Source organism: Coccidioides posadasii, chromosome 1, assembly GCF_018416015.2.
Source record: "Coccidioides posadasii str. Silveira chromosome 1, complete sequence".
Taxonomy (NCBI): domain Eukaryota; kingdom Fungi; phylum Ascomycota; class Eurotiomycetes; order Onygenales; family Onygenaceae; genus Coccidioides; species Coccidioides posadasii.
Genome location: NC_089407.1, coordinates 7392022 through 7414362, shown reverse-complemented (window position 1 = coordinate 7414362; position 22341 = coordinate 7392022). Strand labels below are relative to the sequence as shown.

Genomic DNA, 22341 nt, shown 5'->3' with positions numbered 1-22341 from the left:
ACTATTATCTCCCCAGCAAGGCAAAACCAGAAAACCACACTGATCCCAGTCGTCTAATCTTTCAGCTTCGAACCAACGGGCCTTGAAACATTAAGATTGACTTATTTCGAGGCGTATTCACGTAACTGACCATTGACGAAGTTATATGGAAATGGAAATTGGATTTCCAGGGACATAACTATTGTCAACGTCGGGAATGATGGCGTATATCGGTGGGAGAATATTCGCTGTCGGAGAGGGTGCAAAAAATCAAGGCTTTTATAAATAAATTCTCCAAAGCCTTTCCTCCTCTGGAGTGACGAGTTACAAAACCGAACACGCGGTTATTTGGAGTGGATCGACGGCTCATGCCGGGCTCGTAACCGCTAGAAGCGACGCACATCCGCTTGTACGGGGCAATGGAGATTCATTCAAAATCAACATTTTGGGGTATCGAGTACATGGCTATATTATTATGTCGATCTCCTGGAGTTGCTGCCAGCTCTGCCTCACCACTACCTTATCCACAACCCCATCCAGGCCCGCCCACCCTCCCAGGCTTGCTGCATGTACGGAGTATAATAGGCAGCGTATGTACGGAGTGCCGGGTTCCGTACCTGCGTCAGAGATATTGTCAGGGACATATGTATGATAATTTTTGCGACCACAGAAGCGGGAAGCTACCTCAAGGAAAGAATTGTCTGTCTCAATGCTTTCCTGGGTACTACTGCAAGGCACAAGGTTTAGTGCTCCCGCACACGCACACAAAAGAAACACAAGGCAGGCAAGGACAAGAGCATGTATCTGCAATTATGTATTGAGTATGTGCGTATAGAGAAGCATGCAAGGAATCAATTAACCTCACATTGCATCATCCCATCAAATCCCTTGGGGAGCGATGCCGGCTCGGTCCCTACATGAGGGTACATTATGAAAGATGCATCCCCGTTTCATATGCCTGAGACGTCTCGTGTTTGTGCGATGGATGACATTCCGTTGGGCCTTTGCTCTCCTCTTACATTTCTAAGCAACCTTGAATGAAAATCTCCGGTTATGAAATATTGAACATCGGGGAATTCATCGAGGCGAAAGTCATGAAAACCGCCAGTTTCTCTCGCTGTCCGGTTACCTTGGTTAATTCCACAACTTTCAATTCCACCGCCACGGCTATTCGAAAGTGAGGGATATTATGTATTTCAACCCATCGATGAACATCCAGGAAGACGCAACAGGGATGTGCAAAGATCTCACGGAATGACGGAGGAATTTGCAGGGCTTCGATGGACAGAGCTTTGAATAAAGTTTCGTTCCCCGCCCCCCCTGCGACGGTGGTAATGGCGGCTATTCTTAGCACGGGCCAAATTCGCTTAGTAGTCAGGATTCAATCCACGTCCAGAAGCGATGCGGTTGAAGTGACAATGCTCGAGCACATGAATAGTTCTCATGTTGGCAACCTCAGTGTCGGGGATCTCGCTGCCGTCTTAGTCAAATCGCCGAGCGCAATGGTATGACTCGTAAAAGTGAATGCCAAATGTCACCCCATTGAAAAAATATTATGTTTCCTTCATCACCACCTAAAATCGGGAGCTGGCCCCAGCGCAGATTTGATTTACAGGTCAGCGAGGCGCGCCCTGTGATGGAAGTGTAGATCTGCTCGTCAAGCCTGCCTTGCGGGTTCGGCATGCTGATATGTTACTTGGCAAAATGGCAGAGTTCAGACTCCACGTTGTGAATTCAACAAACGGTTCCGAATTATTGTCGTGGTTGAACCGCGAAAAAGTGACACTTTGCTTGACGGCACATCACAGTCTGGCGTCTTTGGATTCCTGTTCAGCAAGCAAATGGGACATTGACAGGCATGGAATTGATAATCCCCCCATCCATCCAGGGTTGCCATGGCGGGGCAGACCCTCCGGATTGACAACGCAGAGGTCGACAAGGGATAGTATGCTTGGCATTAAGCCACCCGCGGTCGATGTAGGACGAGAGAGCAGGGATTGGATGCAACAAAGACGGGGAATTCCGTTCTTTGCACAAAGTGCCACCTTCATCCAGTCATGGGGTTGCGCATCAACCGAATGAAAGTCACGAGCGGGCTGCCTTGACAAACCAGATACCAAGAGACTTTGATGGGGACGTTGCGGGTTTTCGCTGCCTTACGCACGCACTCTTGCTTCACCCATTGATCCCCACCGTGATGGAGCGAGCGAACGACGGATCAGGACAGCAACCCAATCATATGCGAAGTGCTGAGGGCGGTCCAGACTCTTTTACCGCCCTGGCTCTCTCATGGGCTGTGACCACCAGCGATGTGCTACGTGGCTGAGATAGCATTTCCTGGCAGAATCCTTTTTTCCAACTTGCGATCTTTCCGCTCCGCGTCACCCAAAGACTGGGACGATCTGTCCTCGTTGGTCAGATCAGCCTTGGGGACTATCCGGCTGAGATTGAACTCCAAACAAAGGGTGAAAGTCGCAAAATAACGCCACTCACGACACGACTCTTGGAAACCAGAACAGATCAAGGCCGGTGAAATTGAGGCCGAGCAGCCTCATGATGGAGTAAGCAAGCGAATTGACTGGTGGTTGCAGCAGCCACGTATGTAAGGCCAAAACAGACGCCGTCGAAGATCCATGAGCGCCAAGACCCGAGCTTGTGAGCAGATTCGGATGTCGTCGTTTCGAATGACCCTCTCTCCTTTCTTTCTTTCTTTCTCCGCACTCACTCACCCACTCACTGAACCCTCACACCTGCTCTCTGCTTCGTATCTCTCGGCTGGTTTCAATGAGTCGTGGTGATTCATCGGCATGGTAGACAGCGTGGAACTCATTAATGGGCTAAAAACTCTCAACCCCATCGAATGGATCCAAAAAGGGAATATTTCAACGAGGAGAGACTAGGAGGCCAGGGTTACCTCAAAGTCCTTCACAACCTTTCGCCCCCATGAGCTTTCAAAAAACCCCCCGGTTACCTATCCGAGGCTAATGCACTGCCCAAAAGCGAACAGGGTTTAGCCCGTTACCCTTGTCACCTCGTTGACACCCCCTCTGCCATGAGATCTCTGGAGATTGGGACGCGCGCATGCACGGACACGCAGGCTTGTCAGAAATTCTCTGGCTTTCTTGCTGAATTTGGAGCACATACAACCGATCATGGGAATTGTCGACGAAATTCTGAGATGACCAGGGGACGCGTGTGGCCTCCGCAACCTCGCCTAACTTGCCGCTCTGATTGAAGACAACCTTGCATTGCGAAGGTTTCCGCCGTTATCGAACCACTCTCCTCCGTGACCTGGTTGGATTATCTTTCCTTGCGGTGGTTCTCTTCCCATGCGAGTCGCCCTTGGTCAATCAAATAATAGATTGTGGAGCCTCTAGTGTGTGGTCATAGCGGTTTCAGCTGCATCCACCCGTGATTGCATATGCGAGTGTTTGTCGACTTCCGAGAAGATCCATGCCACCCGTTTCTAAAGCTGATCGTTGAAGCTCACACCCAGAAGAGTCTTTTCATTGGATGTTCAGCTGAATAACAAAATAATGCATCTCCAGGCTGGCGAGATTTTGCAAGTGAATTTTGATATTCCTCCTGGTACGGGTAAATTCCATTTTTGTGCGACGAGCAGATTGCAGCCTTTTTCCCAAGGATAATGAGGAACTGTGTTGCCAATTTGGAGCAATCATGATCAAATTCACAAATCACAGCCAAGCACGCAAACCAACGACAAAAGGTAAATTAACTCTTGGCCAGCTTTATCTCCATGTTGCTTTTGGTATTCACAGCATAATAAATGCCGACAGAGAGTTACAAGCACAGTTGGAGAAAAGGAATAGACACTCGCTTCATGCGAAAATAATTTCTAGGCCTAGCTAAATATTGCAGTTAATCTAGCCGCGTTTTTCTTTCAAATACCCTACAGCTGGAGTACAAATTAGGCCTTCTCAAAGACCGTCTAGGTGTTGGTACACTTGGGCTCATTTGGTCTTATTCTGACCGCCAACTTGTCCACACCGACATCAAGCACTTTCGTACTCGTGGCCCTCGGGCCCCGGAAGACTTCGAGGTGTAAGTTGTGACGAACCTAGGAGCCAAGTTATCGACGTAGACGGTCTGAGACACACACACCGAGCATCGACTACGGGCCTGCAGCAGTACCAACCCAACATTGATATAAGTGCGATGTGCACCGTTTTCTGAGCCAAACGTATTTTTTCTACACCGCATACCCGCGCCTTGGCCCTCCAATCTTTCCCGGTCTAATATTTTGAGTTCACTGTTAAGGTTATCAGCCCTACTTTGTCTAACTTGCGATGCTCTTTGAATATGTGGCTTATCTTACAACTTATCATAGTATACCTCCTTTGAACAAGATTAGAGTAGGGAGCTATCCAAAAGCAGCCGGCTGACAATTCTCTTTCTCTAGCTTTAAGTGCGAGTGTGTCCACTCAGATCTCATCATGATCAAAAAAGAACCCTTTCCATCATCCTCTTCCCCCTCCTGGATACACAAGCTCCCACTATTTGTCTTCAGATATGTTACACGTGAACTTGTGTTACCTTTGGTTTCTCCCTCTTCACAACTGTGTGCAACTCTGACAAAGGAGGAAAGAATCTCAATGGCCTTAGGCCATCATTCCTTCGAGCACAGTGAGCTCATTACATTATCGAGGGTGACAATAGACAGAAGGAAGCTTAAGAACGCAGGGACTCTCTGTAGCTTCTTTTTCAGCCATTATATTCGATTTAGAATATTACGTTTCAGGCCAGGGCAATGAGAACGAGGATCTTCTAGGTCTCTGATATCAAGTTGGGAGCAGAGCTGAGGTTGCGGCTTGAATCTTCGTCCGGTAATTGAGTCGAGAGACACTGCTGGAAGCTAGAGGCTCGAGTGACTGTGTCCGGGTACCAAAAGAGATAATTCTTATTTTCTTAGGCTTTGACTGTGTATCACTTGAGACTGCGTCTCTTTGCAGATGCCAAAGGTCCACATGGTTAGAAAATCCCCCTGGCATGGCAGTTTTGACTGGAGCCAGCATCAACCGCACCCATACATTGACGCACGAACATCAAGCCTGTAGAGTGCGAAGAGCCCAGATCAAAAGGGTAAAAGTTGCTTGTACGGAGTCGCATACGTATGTACAACAAGAGTGGTGCCACGTAACACTATTAGTGTTTCATTGGTATGACTACAGAGGACAGGAGAAATAATGAAGCTCTGAAAATGTACTGCTATTCCTCTGGTCTGGTTTTTAATGCCTTGACTTTGCAAACGCTTCTTTGGAAAAAATGGAGCTATTCCGACGATAGAAGCACTTCGAAGTATGAGTACCTCTTCAGGTATAACTAAGCTACACTTGCAATGCCTCGACCCAAGATTCCTCTCTGCATTGACGTTTCTTTAGCTGATGGAAGCTCTTGCTAATCTCTTACCTTCAATCGAAGATGCGTTCTGCAGGCTGTCGCATCGTACACATCTAATTTATGTATAGCTATATTTACGGGACATTTTCCCGCCCTGCAGAACCCACGATCGATACCTTCCAAGAGTGCCTGTTGAATTGACGAGTCCATTGGGACCGCATGTCCCGGAAAATACGTCCCCACCGGGAATGCTTTTCGGGTGTTGGTACGGAGTAAACACACATATCGAATAGAGCGGTGCAACACCCCAAGTGAGACTTCTTTCTGTATGTACCCAGATCGAAAACATGAATCTTAAAATAGCAGGTCAAATGATGAAGGTTCTTTGTGGCACTCAAAGCTACCATTGATCCCGACCGTGACGAGGAATCCATGTCTATCAGGGGCTTCCCCCACCCAGCACAGAGAATGCACACTTTCAAGCTTTGCTTCTTTCATCAAGAAATATGTTGGCCAAGGACAAAGAGCTGGCTGAGACACAAAACTTTCTGCATACATATATATGCAGGTAAGTAGGTTATCATCAGAGCTTTCGGGTTGCAGACATGATGTCATCCAATGAGGAATGAGTTGCTATGACTTATCCCCAGAATTTTACTGCTTTTAACGGGGCTGGTAAAGGGTATATCATAGGGATTTACATGTTGGCATGTCCTTTCTGAATCAATTCCGAAGATTTCTACTCTCTGCGCGGGATTACGCAAAATATCTTGTATTGAAAGAGCTAGCGGTCGATGGTATCACAAAGATGGGGGTGATCCCCTCGCCTGCCAGTCCTCCCTTTGTTGTTACACCTTGGCCCAATAACAGGCAAAAAAGGATGCAATATGTTACCAAGATGCACTTTTGGGACCGTATATTTGGACGTCCATTTGTATCGTATAGACCTATGAATGTTCATACCAAACATACAGTGGGACCAATAATGTATCTTGAAGACTTTGCCCGACTCATTTTGTCAGAGATCGAGGAGTCGCTGCATAATCATGTAAGTCAGGTATGTTTGAGGGGTAAATCTATTTTAACTCAGATGCTGTGCTATTGTACTCCACTTTGCCTCTCTTAACCTGCATGGAGTCCTGTGGAGTACAACGGTAACTCTACCGCGTTTTGAAATGTCCAACAAGCGGAATAGACGAAAGACATGAGTGACTCAGCCGTCGGTATATACGTATGTACTATGCAGTGTTCATACTCCGCGTGTGCGGTACATAACCCTCTAGACGGGAAGAGACACCCATACCTTGCAATAACGTGGAATCTATATGGAGTACCTGTTCTTCAGGGCACGCTGCCGAGGCGTGCCTGCGAGAACTCGACCTGGGACGTGATGGGCAACCCCAATAAGAGGGTGAGTGTCAATAAGTTTGCTAAATTTTTGAACCGGGTTTGATTTGACCTATAGGTCCCGCACCGTAGAATGTATAGTTAAGTCGAGATCGAAATGATTGATTTGGATTTTGGAAAGCCAATATAAGCCCATGTAGCGAGGGAGGTCGCATTAGTCCTTCGAATCATGCAAAGGAGCAGAAAAGAGATTTTGCCAAGTATATTTCATCCCTAATGGAATCACATTTTATCTCAAATCACCAAGAAATGGATGTGGGCTGGACACTAGGGAAGTGAAGCCAAGGAATAGCATATTACCTTCTTTGGCTCTTTTCGCTTCTCTTTTCTTTCTGCTGAATGAACACTTGCTGCAAGATATCAAACCAATCCTTCTGATCGATCGTTAAGTCTTTCTTAGGATTTCGGAAGATCTGGGAAATGATATCTCGAATCCTGGTGCTCAAGGCTTTGAGCGCCATCATCGACTTCCAATCTTTCACCGAGAATCTAATGCGATTACCGTCTATTGACACCACCCCAGAATACATCTGCAAAATAAAGGAAAAAATAACAAAGAGTGATCAGCTATATCTCAGTGTGAAAGCTAACATAGCGGACCGTTGTAACACATACCTTGAACTCAACATCACCGCAGAGCAACGCAATGGGAAAGTCCTCGACCGCGCTCGTCTCATGCGCGTTGTAGTTCCGATTTCGTGACTGCATTATATGATAATAGGAGAGCCACTTTGTTGAAAGTTCTGCAGTCTTATTTACTGATGTCGTGTGGAGAACCACTGACTGATTGTTTGAAATGTTCCTCCATCCTTTCCCTTGGCGGGTCAAAATCCTAGGGTAGAAACTCCATGCAATAACAGAGTTTACAACCAGGTCATTGCTGCTATTGACATCCAGTCGTTCGGGCACTGTGAAAAACTGGCGTCTGCGTCCAGAAAATCGTGCCCTTTGGCTCACATTAGCATTAGTTTCAGCTAGTGGTAGGTAGGAAATACTAACCTGCTCAAATCAGCTTCTTCGGAAACATCCAGCTTTACCAGGCCTGTATCAACTAGGGAAACTAGCAATTGAGTTTTGACATCTTCTATGTTTAACAGTGCTTGGGGGCTCAAGCAGTTCTTTCGACAGAACGTGAACTCGTTCATTCTTGGTGTCTCACGGCATTTTTTCCACGCACAGTAAGCGTTGTAGACAGACAACAGATCGGAATTCCCTACATTTTTATAAGCACTTATGGAATAGAACCCACGAGGGAAATATGTTCACTCACCTCGATCAAAAGCACGTTTTGCAGCCTGTGTGGCATTGCTCGATGCGGCTGTATGTACAAAAGGGGATTTGCAGGATAAAATGGCCGCGATGCTCACCGTTGAATCTACACATTGAAACAGAGCACCATACAGGATTAACTTGCCTAAGAACACATCCAGTGGCAGTTGAGCGAGTTGCCTGCCTAAGGGTGTCAACACTTCAGTGTTAGTAAGAGCCTTGACTGCTTTGAGTGCCTCTATCGCCCGACGAATATTCTTGGATGATGGAGGATCGAGTGCTTCAGAGAGAGTTTCCTCAATGTCACCGAGATTGCAGATTTTCACTCGAAGGATTAGGTCTTGAAGAGAGAGACGGAGCATTTCAGGGGTTTGTTGATCTGCCATCTGTGATGCAAATTAGACAAGAATACAAAGTTTATTAGGAAAAGACAATGCATACCAGTTTATCGTGGCGATGTTTGGTAAATAAGTGAAAACAGAGGCCTTCTTGAACTCTTCCAGCTCTGCCACGTCGTTGCTTAGCATTGGCACGGGATATAAACGTTTCAACGAGTCTTGATATCTGACGTCGCTCGTCAAACCTTTGAAGGTGTTAGCAAATGCCCTACAATGACAAAGACGCCAACTTACCGCATAACCTTCTCTTTTCCCGTATCTATTACTGCAGTTATATCCGGAATTGTAATCCCTAGGCTCGTTAGAAAGTGGAAGCCACGAAAAAGGTTATCTTCTGCGCTTATCATACCAGTCTCAGCAATATTTGTTGCGATGACAATTTTTCTTGTTCCCTTTTGAGGGACTAAAAATGCCTTTTCCTGCTCCTCACTGGCTATTGAAGAGTGAAGAGAATGCACTATCCAACCGTTTTCAAAAAATGGCTCTGAAAGTATTCCGTCATGCAGCCTGCGTATTTCCGCTAGCCCAGGCATGAAAACCAAGAATGCCTTGCTATATTTCTCTAGCCCGGGTTTAGTCGCTATAGTAAAAATCAAATCTATGATCAGCTTATAATCAAGGCGATATTCGTCAAAAGAACAAACCGCATCGCAGGTTTGTTTGCTATATGCGGACAATGTGGATCGTAGACTCTCGTCAGTTTGAGCCCGTTCAGTGCTGGAGAAATCGCTTTCGTCTGTATAATCTAGCGACTCCTTTTCGTGTGAACAGTGCCTCGTGACCTCGATCGCATCCTCCAGATAATTGGTTTGCACAGCGAATGTCCGACCAGGAATATTCAGGACTGGTGCGCCATCGAGATATGCAGAAAACATCTGCGCATCGACGGTCGCAGACATGAGGACTAATTTAAGGTCTGCTCGTTGATTCAAAAGTCGACGAAGTATAATCAATAAAAAATCGCTATCAAGCGTGCGCTCGTGAACTTCGTCCAAAACCAAATGAGTTATGTCGTTGAAATCATGCGGCCGCTCTAACATCCTGATTACTACTCCCGTTGTCCTAGCCTAAGGAGTCAGCCTGTACAAATGGGCGAAAATGATACCGGGTCACTTACGCATATATCAATCTACTAGATGCCACTACTTTGCTCTCCAGCCTTATTGCGTATCCCACAAGAGATCTAGCTGTTCCAACGGCGTCCCTACCCTCTCCGAGTTCTTCGCTAACTCTTTTTGCGAGTGATATGGCCGAAATCCTTCGTGGTTCGGTCACGTATATCTTGCAATGACGGCCCGCTGTGAGTTCATTTTCGAGGATAAAAGATGGTATTTGCGTGCTCTTGCCACTTCCGGTTTCGCTACAAATGATAAGCGTTTGGTTTGCTGAAATCATTTCTATTATCTGCTCTTTGAATGGCCATATTGGGAGGTTAGTCCGGGTTTTCATCATTTTTGCGAAAAGGTCGGTGGAAGATCGGTCTTTCCATAGGTTTTGGTAGTATTTTGACGGTTGCGAACTTGAAAATTTCGGTTGCAGATTTTCCTCTTGTCTCGCTCTCGCGTTTCCGTTCCGTCGTTTAAAATTTTCGATCAGCACGACATCCTCGTCGGCTTGACTTTTAACTTGTTGAAAAATATCCTGTAAACCCTTAACAACTTCCTTATCGGCAGCCTCCTCGTGTTCCTTTCTGGAGCTAGACAACTCATCCCACACGTCCTTCCACAGCCCAGGTAATTTCATGTACGCTCTATTTTCCCTCGTCGAAGAAGAGAGAATAAATAAGGCAACAACAGAGACGTAGGATTCTGCTTGCAGTGCAGTTGCCGCACTTATGGAATCCATCGAAACCTGTACGAAATGCGGATTCGAGGTGAAATATATGTCGGGGTACGGAATATCCAGAGGTACGTCCTGGGCTTTGGACCAAGTTATCCGAACACTCTTGCGGTGGGAATAAGACGTAGAATCCAAGTCCCTATAAACTATTTTGAAACCCGGGTCTCTAGATCACCATCAGCGTATTAGTATCAAAATTCAACAATTAAAGGCCCGGCATCCAAACCTCGTTCTGCACGCTTCTTCCAAAACGCGACGGGGATTGATCCCAACCGATTTACCAAAATCTCTGAGCTTAGTTGCCACACGCCCGTCGGTGAAGGCATTCGCAGCCGTTCCTATAGGGGAATCGGACTCAATCGCGAACATGCTTCCTAGGATGTTTTCGTCGTCGTCGCTATCGACTAAGTTCGGCTGCCCACCGGTATCGGTTGGTGGGCCCTTCCCATCTCTTCCTGATGCCATTTCCAGGCTAGGTTCTGTAGGTTTTAGTCGTCCACGTAACGACTCAGCGGTATCAGCACGCAATTCACAGAGCCTTTCTTTCCATTCAGCCTCAGCTTTTTCGGAATCAAATAAGATATCCCTTTCGACCACAGCAAGTTTAGTCTTTATTTTTTCTATCTGGGAATCAATTGCAGGGTCCACTACGCTCACAGCAGCCTTTTTGGACCTTGTCTTGGGATGATTGAAAAAACTTGGTTGAAGGGAATAGATACGTGATCGGAGTTCTAGATAACGCGGGATCAATGCGTCTGGATCCAGATCAATATCGGACATGTCAGGGTCTGAGTCCAACGAAGGGCTTGGGTGCGTAGGGCTTTTTGGCTTCGTTGATATATTGTTAACAGGAGTGGTTGTCCCAGAGTTTGGAGGTGTTGCTTCTATTTCATCTATTAAATTGTTAGCGCCACATTTGGTTTATGGGTTAAGTTCTGAATGCATCCACAGAGCAGACCTTTTTGATCGTCCGGCTTTGCTGGGGGTTTCTGCTGCCCGTATATCGGTAGCTCATCTTCGGAGGAGTGCGATGCCAGCCATTCAAGGACCGGGCCTATACTCGACGTGAAATCCTTGTTTGAGGCTTGATCCTGGGAAGAGTGTAAGAGAATTCCTCTCAACGCTTTATCCACCATGGACTTGGAAAACCCAAGTTTAAGCAGGGTCTCCTTGAGTGTCCACATGTTTATACATCGTTCTTCTTCATTTGCCATGAAATCAGCATTTTCGTCAAACCTACTAAAATAGGACGGTAATTTTTCAATTTCTTTGATTTCTTTTTCAATGATCAGGTTGCAGATATCCGGGCTTAACCAATCTCGAGTATTAATGGTCATCCCTTGAGCACGCAGAGTGCGGCGCTCTGTTTCGAGTCTTCCAGCTTGACGAGAAGCCTCGTTTTTGCATTTTCCTGCATACTTGTCTAACAGACTCTGTAGTTCAGCCTCTTCGAGATGTTTCTCGAGCTCCTCTGGCGGCAGGTTTTCCAAAGAATCCTTGGATTTCTCTGGTTGTCCTGCAGTGGCTGGTTTCTGCTCTTCTTTGGTAACAGATGGTTGTTCTGCCTTTGTTAACACTCCAGAGTTTATGACTTGTGATTTAGATGGGATTGAAGTAGTTGTGAATCCTCTTGCTGGGTTGGAAGCAGGCTTCTTCTTCTTGCGACCTGGTGCCATAGCCAAATCTGGCGTGATAGAGTCTATATAGTTTCAAGGAGGCAGGTGAGCTGGCAGAACAAAAAATAAATGACTAAAGGAAAGATTTAAGAAGCTATATGACTGCTGACCGTATGCAAAATAGAAAAAATATTAATGCCTTTATGGCTAGTGATGTCTTATCAAGAACAATCAACTAGGCTTGAGAGTTGAGAGAAGTCTAAAAGTGGGTGCGGAAGATCCACCAGTCTTTGTCACCAAAGTTTCAAGCCACCACAGGGCAAGCACACAACATCAAACCCCACTACTTTCATGCTATAGCATGGAGATGCAAGCATGGATGAAATCAAGTGGAACAATGTGCATGATGGCATGCTAGAGTCATTGAAACCGGTTATTTTTTCTGGTTCAACATCTCGGCGTCGTGCTGGCCTTCATGAACTTCATGAGAAAATCCTATGTAAGTCAGCGACTTTTGGTTAGCCTTGCTCAGCACTTGACTGATTGCTCCTGGAAGCACACGAGTTGCCAAAGGAACTAGATAGGCCTCTCCTAGATTTGCTTTTCGGAACATATCCTATTTACGTTGATCGAGATTCTCGCCGAGATGCGCAGCGATGTATTCGCGATATATTTCAAGCTCCGATAGCGTCCGTTGATCTCAAAGATTTCGCGAATAAGCTCCACAAGGAATGTTATAAGCCAGCAATTGCTGCTGCCAATGCCTTCGTCTTGATCGAGTGGTGCACATTGCTTTTGCAGCACCTAAGCCAACGCGAAGCAGAAAACCCTGAAGATGCACCCCAGCTGGCAGTGAACGTTCTATCTGCAAATTCAAAAGCACTGGAAACGTGTCTTCGGTCATCTAAAAAGGAGGGTCTAAAACACTCTGCTATCATAGTGTCTAGACGCGCTTTGCGAACCGTTCTATCAAAGGAGGAAACCGGCGATGAAGTGGTGCGGCGACTTGTTCGTGTGCTTACCAGCGAGACGGGTTCAGGATTTAGAAACGCTCCCTACCTCGGAGTTCTATCTGGAGTTTGCGCGCGACTTCCCAAAAGAAGAGCTGTTTTAGACGATGTGAAGCCTGCCATTTTTCAATTCTATATCAAAGATATCATTGGGTCTCGAACAGTGGTTCCTAGCCACATCGCTGGAAGTTTAGGCGACTTTTTCATCTCATTTGCCTCCGCGGAGGATCTCCAAAAAGAAATCTGGCCATCACTTGAAAAGGCTATGCTTAGGAGCCCTGAAGTGGTTTTCACCGGCATTATTCCCTCTTTTGTGGCTGCAATTCCACGCGAGATTGAACTGTCCGAAGTGGTTTCCACACGACTTAGTAAACCCCTTCTTTCGAGCTTTAAGTCCGCCAGTCAAACAGTCCGGCAAGGGGCAGTCAAAGCTTTCGAGGCTTTGATTGCTAAATGCAAGGAAGAACAGTGGCTTCTGAAAATCATCGATGAAGTCATTCTCCCTTTGAAAACCTCAAGAATTACAAATGTTGAACATCGCGCGCTCCAGGTACAAGTTCTCAGCATCTTTCATTGTTTTCCAGAGCTGTCCCACAGGGTACTGTCGGGCCTTTCGCCTGCCCTTGCACGTGAGAGTAATGAGGCCGCACTCGAGTCAGAGGTACAGGCGTTTTGTCACCACCTGGCATATCTGATCCGTTCTCAATCCACGATTAGCAAGGAAGATTTCTCTGTTGTGGCCAAAGGCTGCGCTGAGAAACGAAGTGCTTTTCGCAAAATTTGGATTTCTAATGTTGGAGAGGTCATATGGAATCTTGACCGTGATTCCTTGTTCTCTTCATCGAGTGTGAAGACCAATTTCCTGAAACCGGTGGTGGAAAAAATTTCAAGTTCATTTGACGAGATAAACGCCAACCCCCTACCTGCAGTTCAAGGTGGAACTATTTCAATAGCCTATGTTCTTCTGGCCCTCTCATGTCAGAATCTTCAAGGAGGAAAGCTAGACGATGGCAGTTTACTCCTTAATACTGATGTCATTGTCGGCCAATCTCTATCATTATCTCTGAAACAATCTTTCTTACTCAATCCCAGGATCTTCACAAAATTGGCCTCAAAAGACGAGCTTGCATGGAATATTCGCGCGTTATCCGGAGTTTCATCAGAGGCTGCCTTTCAAGCCGTAGACCCAACAGTGAGAGATACTTGGGCACAAGCTTTTATTTATGTAATTTCCTCCGCAGCTACACCTGAGAATTTGCGAGAATCTGCGATTTCCCATCTTCGCAACTGTTATCTCAAGAATCCGCAAGTGGTCGGAATGGCCATCATCAGCGCGATGTGGAAGTGGTTGCTCGCCGTTAATACAGGAGATAAGGATTCTGCTGCTCTCAGTGCAGGGACAGGCGGTGATAAACTCCTCCTTGTTGTCAGAGCTATCACTCCCAGTCCCAATGTTGTGGATTCCCTGGTCCTCGATCGTCAATTAATTGAACTCCTGGTGCTATGCCGCCCAGAACTCATCCCCAGAGCTAATTGGATAGAGATTACGCTGAGAGCTGGTGCGGATCCCGGCAAAATTGCCCAAAGCTATCCAAAAGAATGCATAGCACAGGTGCTTCTCGCTACAGAAGTGAGTCGTAGATTTTGGTATTTCAGCCACGCATCGACCTTGCTAACACGATGTTTAATGCAGGACCCAATTCGATCTAAACTATCCAAAGGAAGGACGGCGGCGTGGAATGCTGCTGCTGACCTTGCTTTCGTGGCGCCCGATGTCATGATGCCTATACTTGTGAAACAAATTCAAGAGGATCTCAACATAGACAGGATTACGAGATTTGGGCCCACTGACATTGCAATTGCGCGACATTCGGGAGAAACGCCCTTCATCGACGTCCTCAGTACCAAGACTAAAAGATTACCTGGCAAAGGAGACAAGGATTACGACACTCTTAAATGGGAAGCAGAACTTCGAGCCGAAATGGCTCAGAAACGTGGTCAACACCAGAAGAAGCTAACACCAGAAGAGCAAGTTAAGGTCAAAGCGCAGTTATTAAAGGAAGCAGAAATTCGAAAAAGTATCCAAATTCAGGAGCAAATAATTAGGAGAGGAGCCGGCATCGTCGAAAGTCTCGCTAGAGGGCCCGCCACTGAAGCTGAAGAATGGATAAACCAAGCGGTTAACTGTCTATGTCGGCTTGTCGAAGTTGACGCGGGTGCTTTAGTCGGCAGTAGTATCTCCGAAGCCTATGTTGCGTGTACCAGCCGAATATCCAGTCGCCTGGAAGAAATTAGGCCGTTTATTGGAATTGCTACCCTTCGGTCTCTGGGCAAAACTTACATGCCTTCTGACCTTGAAGTAGAGCCACTAGGAAGTACGTGTTATTTATGCTAAAGTATTTAGGGGAAAGAAGTCTCTAACTTTCTATGTGCAGCCCTCGTGACTCGAATTCTTTATCGCATCCGACTCGCTTCGGAGCAGCGACCATTCGATGTTGTTTCGTTCGGAATTATGCTTCGGCTAATAATTGTCGTTCTTGAAAAGGATGGCGTTAAGGAGGCCGCAGAAAGCCGAGGGGAACAGATCCTTCTGGCGCTTGAATTTCTCACAATTCACGCAAATCTATGTATTAAGCCTTGGCCTAACGACTATTTGCCATTGCTAACGACTTATCTTAGTTTCCGACAGCAGATTGCCGAGAACTGAAGTCCTACGAACATTGATATCTGCGATGCGAATTCATGCAGAGCATTATAAGTTAATGCGAGATCTTCTGATTGATATTTGCCGTTCTGTAACAGACAATGTCCAACCGGATGAACTCACGATCCTACTTCAAGGAGTGATAGTTCCAGAAACATCAGTTCGGACTGCGGTTCTCCAAGCCATCGAGGCTGAGATTGACCTCACTGATCTTGACTTCTCTGAGTACATCTGGCTCGGATGCCATGATCATGTTTCTGAAAATGCGGAAATATCCAAGGCTATATGGGAAGAGAACGGCCTCGAAGTTGATGCGAACTCGCCCGATTTTATTATGGAGTATCTCGGTACGGCCGATTCGCAACTGCGGGGTGCAGCAGCAGTGGCTCTCGCGCATGCTTGCAAGTTCAGCCCTTCTGTATTTACGACTACTTTGGAGAAGCTTGAGACCAAATACCAGGATGAAATTAAACCAAGGGCTCCAGAAACGGACGCATACGGTATGCCCAAGAAGGTAGATACTCCGGACAATTGGCAGCTTCGAAGCGGAATAGCTTTGGCTCTTAAATCTATGGCCCAGGGTTTTCATGGAGATCAAATCGTTGGTTTCTTACAATTTTTAATCAGCGAAGGCCCACTTGTTGATCAAAATGTGTCAGTCCGACGGCAAATGGCAGAAAGTGGGAGTGCGGTCATAGCTTTGCATGGACAAGATAACGTCGAGGAACTAATGCATCTATTCGAGAAGACATTAGAGACGTCCGACAAAGCGACTGAACAATCAGATTGGCTTAACGAGGCCGTTATAATTCTATACGGCTCCCTCGCGCGCCATCTCAAGAGTGGGGATAAGCGGTTGCAGACGGTCATTAAGAAACTCCTTGCTGCCCTTTCCACTCCATCTGAAAGTGTTCAGTATGCTGTTTCGGAGTGCCTGACACCCCTCATTCGGCTCTCTCCTATAGAGACGTCTGTCTATATAGACGAGTTGGTGGATCAGCTTTTGCACTCGAAAAGATACGCTACAAGACGCGGGGCTGCGTATGGTTTGGCAGGTATTGTGCATGGAAGAGGCATATCTGCTTTGCGTGAATTCCGTATCATGCCACGGCTCAAGGAGGCATCCGAAAATAAGAAAGATCCAAATGAGAGACAAGGGTCACTCCTTGCTTTCGAGCTCCTTTCACTAGTCCTCGGCCGAATGTTTGAGCCTTATATCATTCAAATACTACCCCAATTACTAACTGCTTTCGGCGACCCCAGTGTTGATGTTCGTGATGCATGTTTAGATACTGCCAAAGCGTGCTTCGCTAGCCTAAGCTCTTATGGTGTGAAACAAATTTTACCGACTCTTCTCGAAGGCTTGGATGATCCACAGTGGAGGAGTAAGAAGGGCGCCTGCGACCTTCTAGGAGCTATGGCTTATCTCGATCCTCAGCAACTTGCTGTCAGCCTTCCCGACATCATCCCTCCTCTCACCGTCGTCCTCAATGACAGTCATAAGGAGGTTCGCAATTCCGCGAATAGGAGTCTTCAACGTTTTGGAGACGTCATAAGCAATCCTGAAGTAAAAGGTCTTGTTAATATTTTACTAAAGGCCCTTAGCGACCCCACGAAGTATACAGACGAGGCTCTGGATGCTCTGATTAAAATATCATTTATTCACTACCTAGATGCGCCTTCGCTGGCACTCATTGTGAGAATCCTCGAAAGAGGACTTGGTGATCGATCTACAACAAAACGGAAAGCTGCTCAGATCATCGGCAGTCTGGCTCATCTAACCGAACGCAAAGACCTTACCTCGCATCTCCCGATCCTTGTTGCCGGCCTCAAAATCGCAATCGTCGATCCTGTGCCTACTACTCGTGCAACAGCTTCGAAGGCTCTTGGTTCTCTCATTGAGAAACTAGGAGAGGAAGCATTGCCGGACTTGATCCCAAGCTTAATGACTACTCTCAAATCAGATACCGGAGCGGGAGATCGGCTGGGCTCTGCTCAGGCCCTCTCCGAAGTTCTTGCCGGGCTGGGGACATCTCGACTCGAAGAAACCTTGCCATCAATCTTACAAAACGTATCAAGTGCCAAGTCTGCAGTTCGAGAAGGATTCATGTCTTTGTTTATCTTTCTTCCTGCTTGCTTCGGGAATAGCTTTGCTTCATACCTCAACAGAATCATTCCTCCCATATTATCCGGTTTGGCGGATGATGTGGAGGCAATACGAGAGACTTCCCTTCGGGCCGGTCGCTTGTTAGTTAAGAATTTTGCTACTAAATCGATCGATCTCCTGTTGCCTGAGCTTGAACGAGGCCTTGCAGATGATAGCCACCGTATTCGACTTAGCTCTGTTGAATTAGTAGGAGACCTCTTGTTCAACCTCACCGGCATTAATACCAAGGCAGATATAGAAGAAGAGGATGATACCGCCGCTCAAGCTGGCCAATCTTTGCTTGAGGTGCTTGGTGAAGATAAGCGGAATAAGGTCTTGTCTGCACTTTACATATGTCGCTGTGATACCTCAGGGCTTGTTCGAAGTGCTGCAATAAATGTATGGAAGGCTTTGGTTGCCAGCCCTCGAACTCTCAAAGAACTGGTGCCGACATTGACCCAACTCATCATCCGTCGCTTGGGGAGCGCAAATATGGAACAAAAGGTTATTGCTGGAAATGCATTGGGCGAATTGATCAAGAAAGCGGGCGAAGGCGTTCTCTCAACCCTGTTGCCATCACTTGAAGAAGGGCTCCTGGCGTCCACTGAGGTTGACGCAAGGCAGGGAATCTGTATCGCTCTCCGTGAGCTCGTCATCTCCTCTTCTGGGGAATCTCTCGAGGTGTATGAGAAGATTCTTATTTCTACTGTTCGGACAGCGTTGCTTGATTCAAATCAAGATGTCCGCGAAGCAGCCGCAGAGGCTTTCGATGCGCTTCAGCAGGCCCTAGGAAGGCGTATTGTTGATCGCGTATTGCCGGATCTTCTTAATTTGTTGCACACAGACGCAGAGGCAGATCGGGCTCTCGCTGCTCTTCTTACGCTCCTGACTGAAACTACGCGCGCGAACATAATTCTTCCTAATCTTATTCCGAGTCTTCTTGCTAGTCCCATGACGAGCTTCAACGCAAAGGCACTAGCATCGCTGGCTGAAGTCACCGGTGGCGCGCTCACTCGAAGGCTTCCAAATATTCTCAACACCCTCATAGACAATTCTCTTTCGACAAAGAACGAAAAGCTCCGGCCCGAGATTAACAGCGCCTTTGACACAGTCCTTAATTCAGTCGATGAGTGTGATGGATTGAATGCGGCGATGAATGTCATGATTACACTCATGAAACACGAAGACCACCACAAGCGTGCAGCTGCCGCAAACCGCTTGTCATCGTTCTTCGGGAAAACAACTCTCGACATATCTCGTTATTACCCTGAGTTAGTTCGGGTATGCCTTATATCGTTTGATGACTATGATACGAATGTGGTGGCCGCAGCCTGGGAAGCTCTTAGCCAATTAACGTCACATATGCGGAAAGAAGAAATGGAAGTATTGGTGATTCCAACGAGACAAGTCCTCCGGCAGGTCGGCGTTGCAGGTGCCAATCTTCCAGGATTTTGTAGGCCCAAGGGAATCAGCGCAGTCTTCCCCATTTTCCTTCAGGGTTTGCTGAATGGAACTGTTGAGCAACGGGTGCAGTCCGCTTTAGCTATCGGAGATATCATAGATAGGACCAGCACCGAAGCTCTAAAACCGTTTGTGACACAGATCACTGGTCCATTGATCAGAGTGGTTTCAGAACGTTCAGTTGAGATCAAATGTATGGTCCCACTGCCCATATGTGATGAACTACAAATCTAATCGCTAAACATAGGCGCGGTCTTTTTGGCTATCAACAAGTTGCTGGAGAAAATTCCACTCTTCATCAAACCATTCCTCCCTCAGTTGCAAAGAATTTTTGCTCGAGGCCTGGCAGACTCTAGCAGCGAGACATTGCGGTCAAGAGCGGCTAAAGGGTTGGGAATTCTTATCACTTTGACGCCTAGGGTCGATCCCCTTATTTCAGGTAAGAAAGCTTGTAATCTGCTCAATATCACAAAGTCTAACATCTTTATAGAACTGGTCGCTGGTTCCAAAACGTCGGACTCTGGTGTGAAGAGTGCTATGCTCCGCGCCTTGCATGAGGTGGTCGCTAAGGCTGGCAAAAATATGAGCGACGCATCCAAACAAGCCATCCTTGAGCTCATTGATGATGAATCGGCTGATCGTGATGGTATGCCTTACCTCAGTTCCATAAAAATGGTGTAGCTAACTCAGTGCAGAGGCAACGAACATCGCCAATGCCCAGCTCGTCGGAGCCCTTATCAAGTCACTTCCAGAGGCTACGGCCGTGCCACTGATTAAGTATGTTCTCTCTAGTACAATTGTTGGATATTGGTGCTAATAATTGGACAGGAACCGCGTTCTCACATCTCACTACACACACCTCTCTGTCCTCGCACTTAATTCTATTTTGGCTGAATCCCCGAGGTCTATAACTGACACATTTCCCGATGAAACCCTATCGACTATATGCGAAGGTATCAAGCATAAGGATGTAAGTGCATGCTTTCTCTCCACGGAGTTGTTTAGAATATTAACTTTGATAATAGGTGTTTATTGCCGACAACAGTGTCCTGGCTGCCGGCAAGTATTTATTAACAACAGATATTGATCGGGATGCCGAAACAGATAGAGTTGTGCTTGAGGCTTTGACATCAGTGATACCACCCGGCAACCCGGCTGATACGCGTCGTGTGGCTTTAGTAGTGCTTCGCACAGTCAGCCGCTTAGAGCCCGGTCTTGTTGGACCACACCTTTCTCTACTCATACCACCCGTATTCTCTAGCGTCAGGGACCTAGTCATCCCCATCAAGCTTGGTGCTGAGGCAACATTCCTCGCCTTACTGCAGGTGGTGGATGCCGGAAGCGTCATTTTTGATACATACCTCCAGGGACCGGGGGCGGGCCTCCCAATGACAACAAAGCGAAGCATGCAAGACTATTTTAAGCGCGTTGCTCTGCGTCTTGCAACCCAAGCTCGCGAACGAAGGGATGCAGAAGGCGGTGCTGGAGGCCTCGACTTAGCGAGCGACGAGGCTGACGATGAAAAGGAGCTTTGGAGCGTGGGAAAGGTGGATCTGGGCGATTTCTCTGAGGATTAAGGCAGCTACCTAAGATGTGGCTCAGATGGTAGCTATTAGTATCTAAAAACAATCTGTACACAATCCCTCGTGCTATTTTGCTCCATCCCAACGGACCTTGTCCTCGCCTTGAGGATTGGCGGTAGTTTAGATTTCCTGTTTGGGTAAAGTCGCGCGAAGCCCTAAGTTGTGGAATTTCGTCTCGCTTAGCACATAGTCGCTTAGTAATCGCCTATGACAAACCTTGTTCCACCCACATCCTCACGCACTGCTGTCGACGTCGAGATTCGAACAACCATCCATCGACAAACTCGGCTATCGAATTCAACGGCATCAAGATGTAAGTTAATTATTGTCCCTGCGATAATACCACACCACTCGTCTGCATATTTTACGTGTCCCCCGATGTACCCGAAGTTTTTGGCGTCAACATGAAATTTGAAAGGGATTAGAGCACTACGCAAGGCGAAATTCACGAGTTTTGGCTGACGTTTTGATCTCGTTTTCTGCCAAATAGGGTCAACCTTCGCACTCAGAAGCGCCTGGCCGCTGCTGTTGTCGGCTGCGGCCAGCGCAAGATCTGGCTTGATCCCAACGAAGTCAACGAGATCTCCACCGCCAACTCCCGCCAGACCATCCGGAAACTCATCAGCGATGGCCTGATTATCCACAAACCAGTCACGATGCACTCGCGTGCGAGAGCTCGTGAGCTCGCAGAGGCCCGCAAGATCGGTAGACACCGAGGCTTCGGTAAGCGAAAGGGTACAAAAGATGCTAGAATGCCCAGGTACGTTGCGATCTACCTGATATTCGCCGCATCGCGATGATGTAGCAGCAAGCTCGATGGAGTCCCTTGGTCGGTTGTTGTTACCTTTCTCTATTAACACAATATGTTTCGTTACAGCCAAGTCCTTTGGATGCGCCGGCTGCGTGTCCTTCGCCGTCTCCTCGCCAAGTACCGTGCCTCCGGCAAGATTGACAAGCACCTTTACCACGAGCTGTACCATCTGAGCAAGGGTAACACCTTCAAGCACAAGCGTGCCCTCGTCGAACACGTACGTCCTATAATTCCATTTGACCAAAGTCTACACTATCGCAAAGTTTATGCATCCTTTTCCATTTATACTCTTCTCGCCCCCCCGCTTCACCCAAGAAATCGCTTTGGAAATGAATGAACATGCTAATAAATATCTCTATAGATTCACAAGGCCAAAGCCGAGAAACAACGTGAGCGTATGCTTAAGGAAGAGATGGACGCCAAACGTGCCAAGACCAAGGCTGCCCGCGAGCGACGACAAGAGCGTATCGCCGCCAAGAGAAACGCTCTTGCTGGAGAGACTGAGGAGGCCTAATAAATTCATTGTCTTTGATTTAATTTTTCCTTATCAAACATTATGGGTCAATGGCAAGGTTTTTATTTTGATGATTACACAAAAACGAAACATATTATGCATGAAGCATCTGTCTTTTTTTTTTTTTTCCATCCATCTCCAGCCATTTTGTCCATCACCCCCCTTATATTTTATTTTTAAGCCGCTTTTCACTTTTGTGCCATATCCCATTCGTATGTGCTATTCCCTCTACACCCATATTCTAGG

At 46.9% G+C, this 22341-nt stretch overlaps 5 protein-coding genes across 5 annotated transcripts; 3 read left to right on the top strand and 2 right to left on the bottom strand.

Moving 5' to 3' along the window:
* The first annotated feature begins 1114 nt into the window (after nucleotides 1-1114).
* On the top strand, nucleotides 1115-1627 carry D8B26_002233 (uncharacterized protein). Its single transcript, XM_066123764.1, has one exon. The coding sequence runs from the start codon at nucleotides 1260-1262 to the stop codon at nucleotides 1488-1490; it is 231 nt and encodes a 76-aa protein (XP_065979839.1). The 5' UTR covers nucleotides 1115-1259; the 3' UTR covers nucleotides 1491-1627.
* Nucleotides 1628-6322: 4695 nt separating this feature from the next.
* D8B26_002232 (uncharacterized protein) lies at nucleotides 6323-6790 on the top strand (the record flags this gene model as incomplete). Its single annotated transcript, XM_066123763.1, has 2 exons — nucleotides 6323-6394; nucleotides 6533-6790. The coding sequence occupies 2 exons, from the start codon at nucleotides 6323-6325 to the stop codon at nucleotides 6788-6790; spliced, it is 330 nt and encodes a 109-aa protein (XP_065979838.1).
* An 88-nt stretch (nucleotides 6791-6878) lies between these two features.
* Nucleotides 6879-8399, bottom strand: D8B26_002231 (uncharacterized protein; the record flags this gene model as incomplete). The annotated part of the gene is made up of 4 exons (XM_066123762.1): nucleotides 6879-7274; nucleotides 7360-7690; nucleotides 7744-7957; nucleotides 8015-8399. The coding sequence occupies 4 exons, from the start codon at nucleotides 8397-8399 to the stop codon at nucleotides 7041-7043; spliced, it is 1164 nt and encodes a 387-aa protein (XP_065979837.1). The 3' UTR covers nucleotides 6879-7040.
* A 242-nt stretch (nucleotides 8400-8641) lies between these two features.
* Nucleotides 8642-11926, bottom strand: D8B26_002230 (uncharacterized protein; the record flags this gene model as incomplete). Its single annotated transcript, XM_066123761.1, has 4 exons — nucleotides 8642-9473; nucleotides 9529-10416; nucleotides 10477-11143; nucleotides 11209-11926. 4 exons carry the CDS (start codon nucleotides 11924-11926, stop codon nucleotides 8642-8644), a joined length of 3105 nt encoding a protein of 1034 aa, XP_065979836.1.
* Nucleotides 11927-12228: 302 nt separating this feature from the next.
* Nucleotides 12229-20872, top strand: D8B26_002229 (uncharacterized protein). The gene is made up of 8 exons (XM_066123760.1): nucleotides 12229-12365; nucleotides 12423-14506; nucleotides 14570-15251; nucleotides 15312-15503; nucleotides 15556-19380; nucleotides 19435-19626; nucleotides 19678-20157; nucleotides 20213-20872. The coding sequence occupies exons 1-7, from the start codon at nucleotides 12242-12244 to the stop codon at nucleotides 19866-19868; spliced, it is 7290 nt and encodes a 2429-aa protein (XP_065979835.1). The 5' UTR covers nucleotides 12229-12241; the 3' UTR covers nucleotides 19869-20157; nucleotides 20213-20872.
* Nucleotides 20873-22341: the final 1469 nt, after the last annotated feature.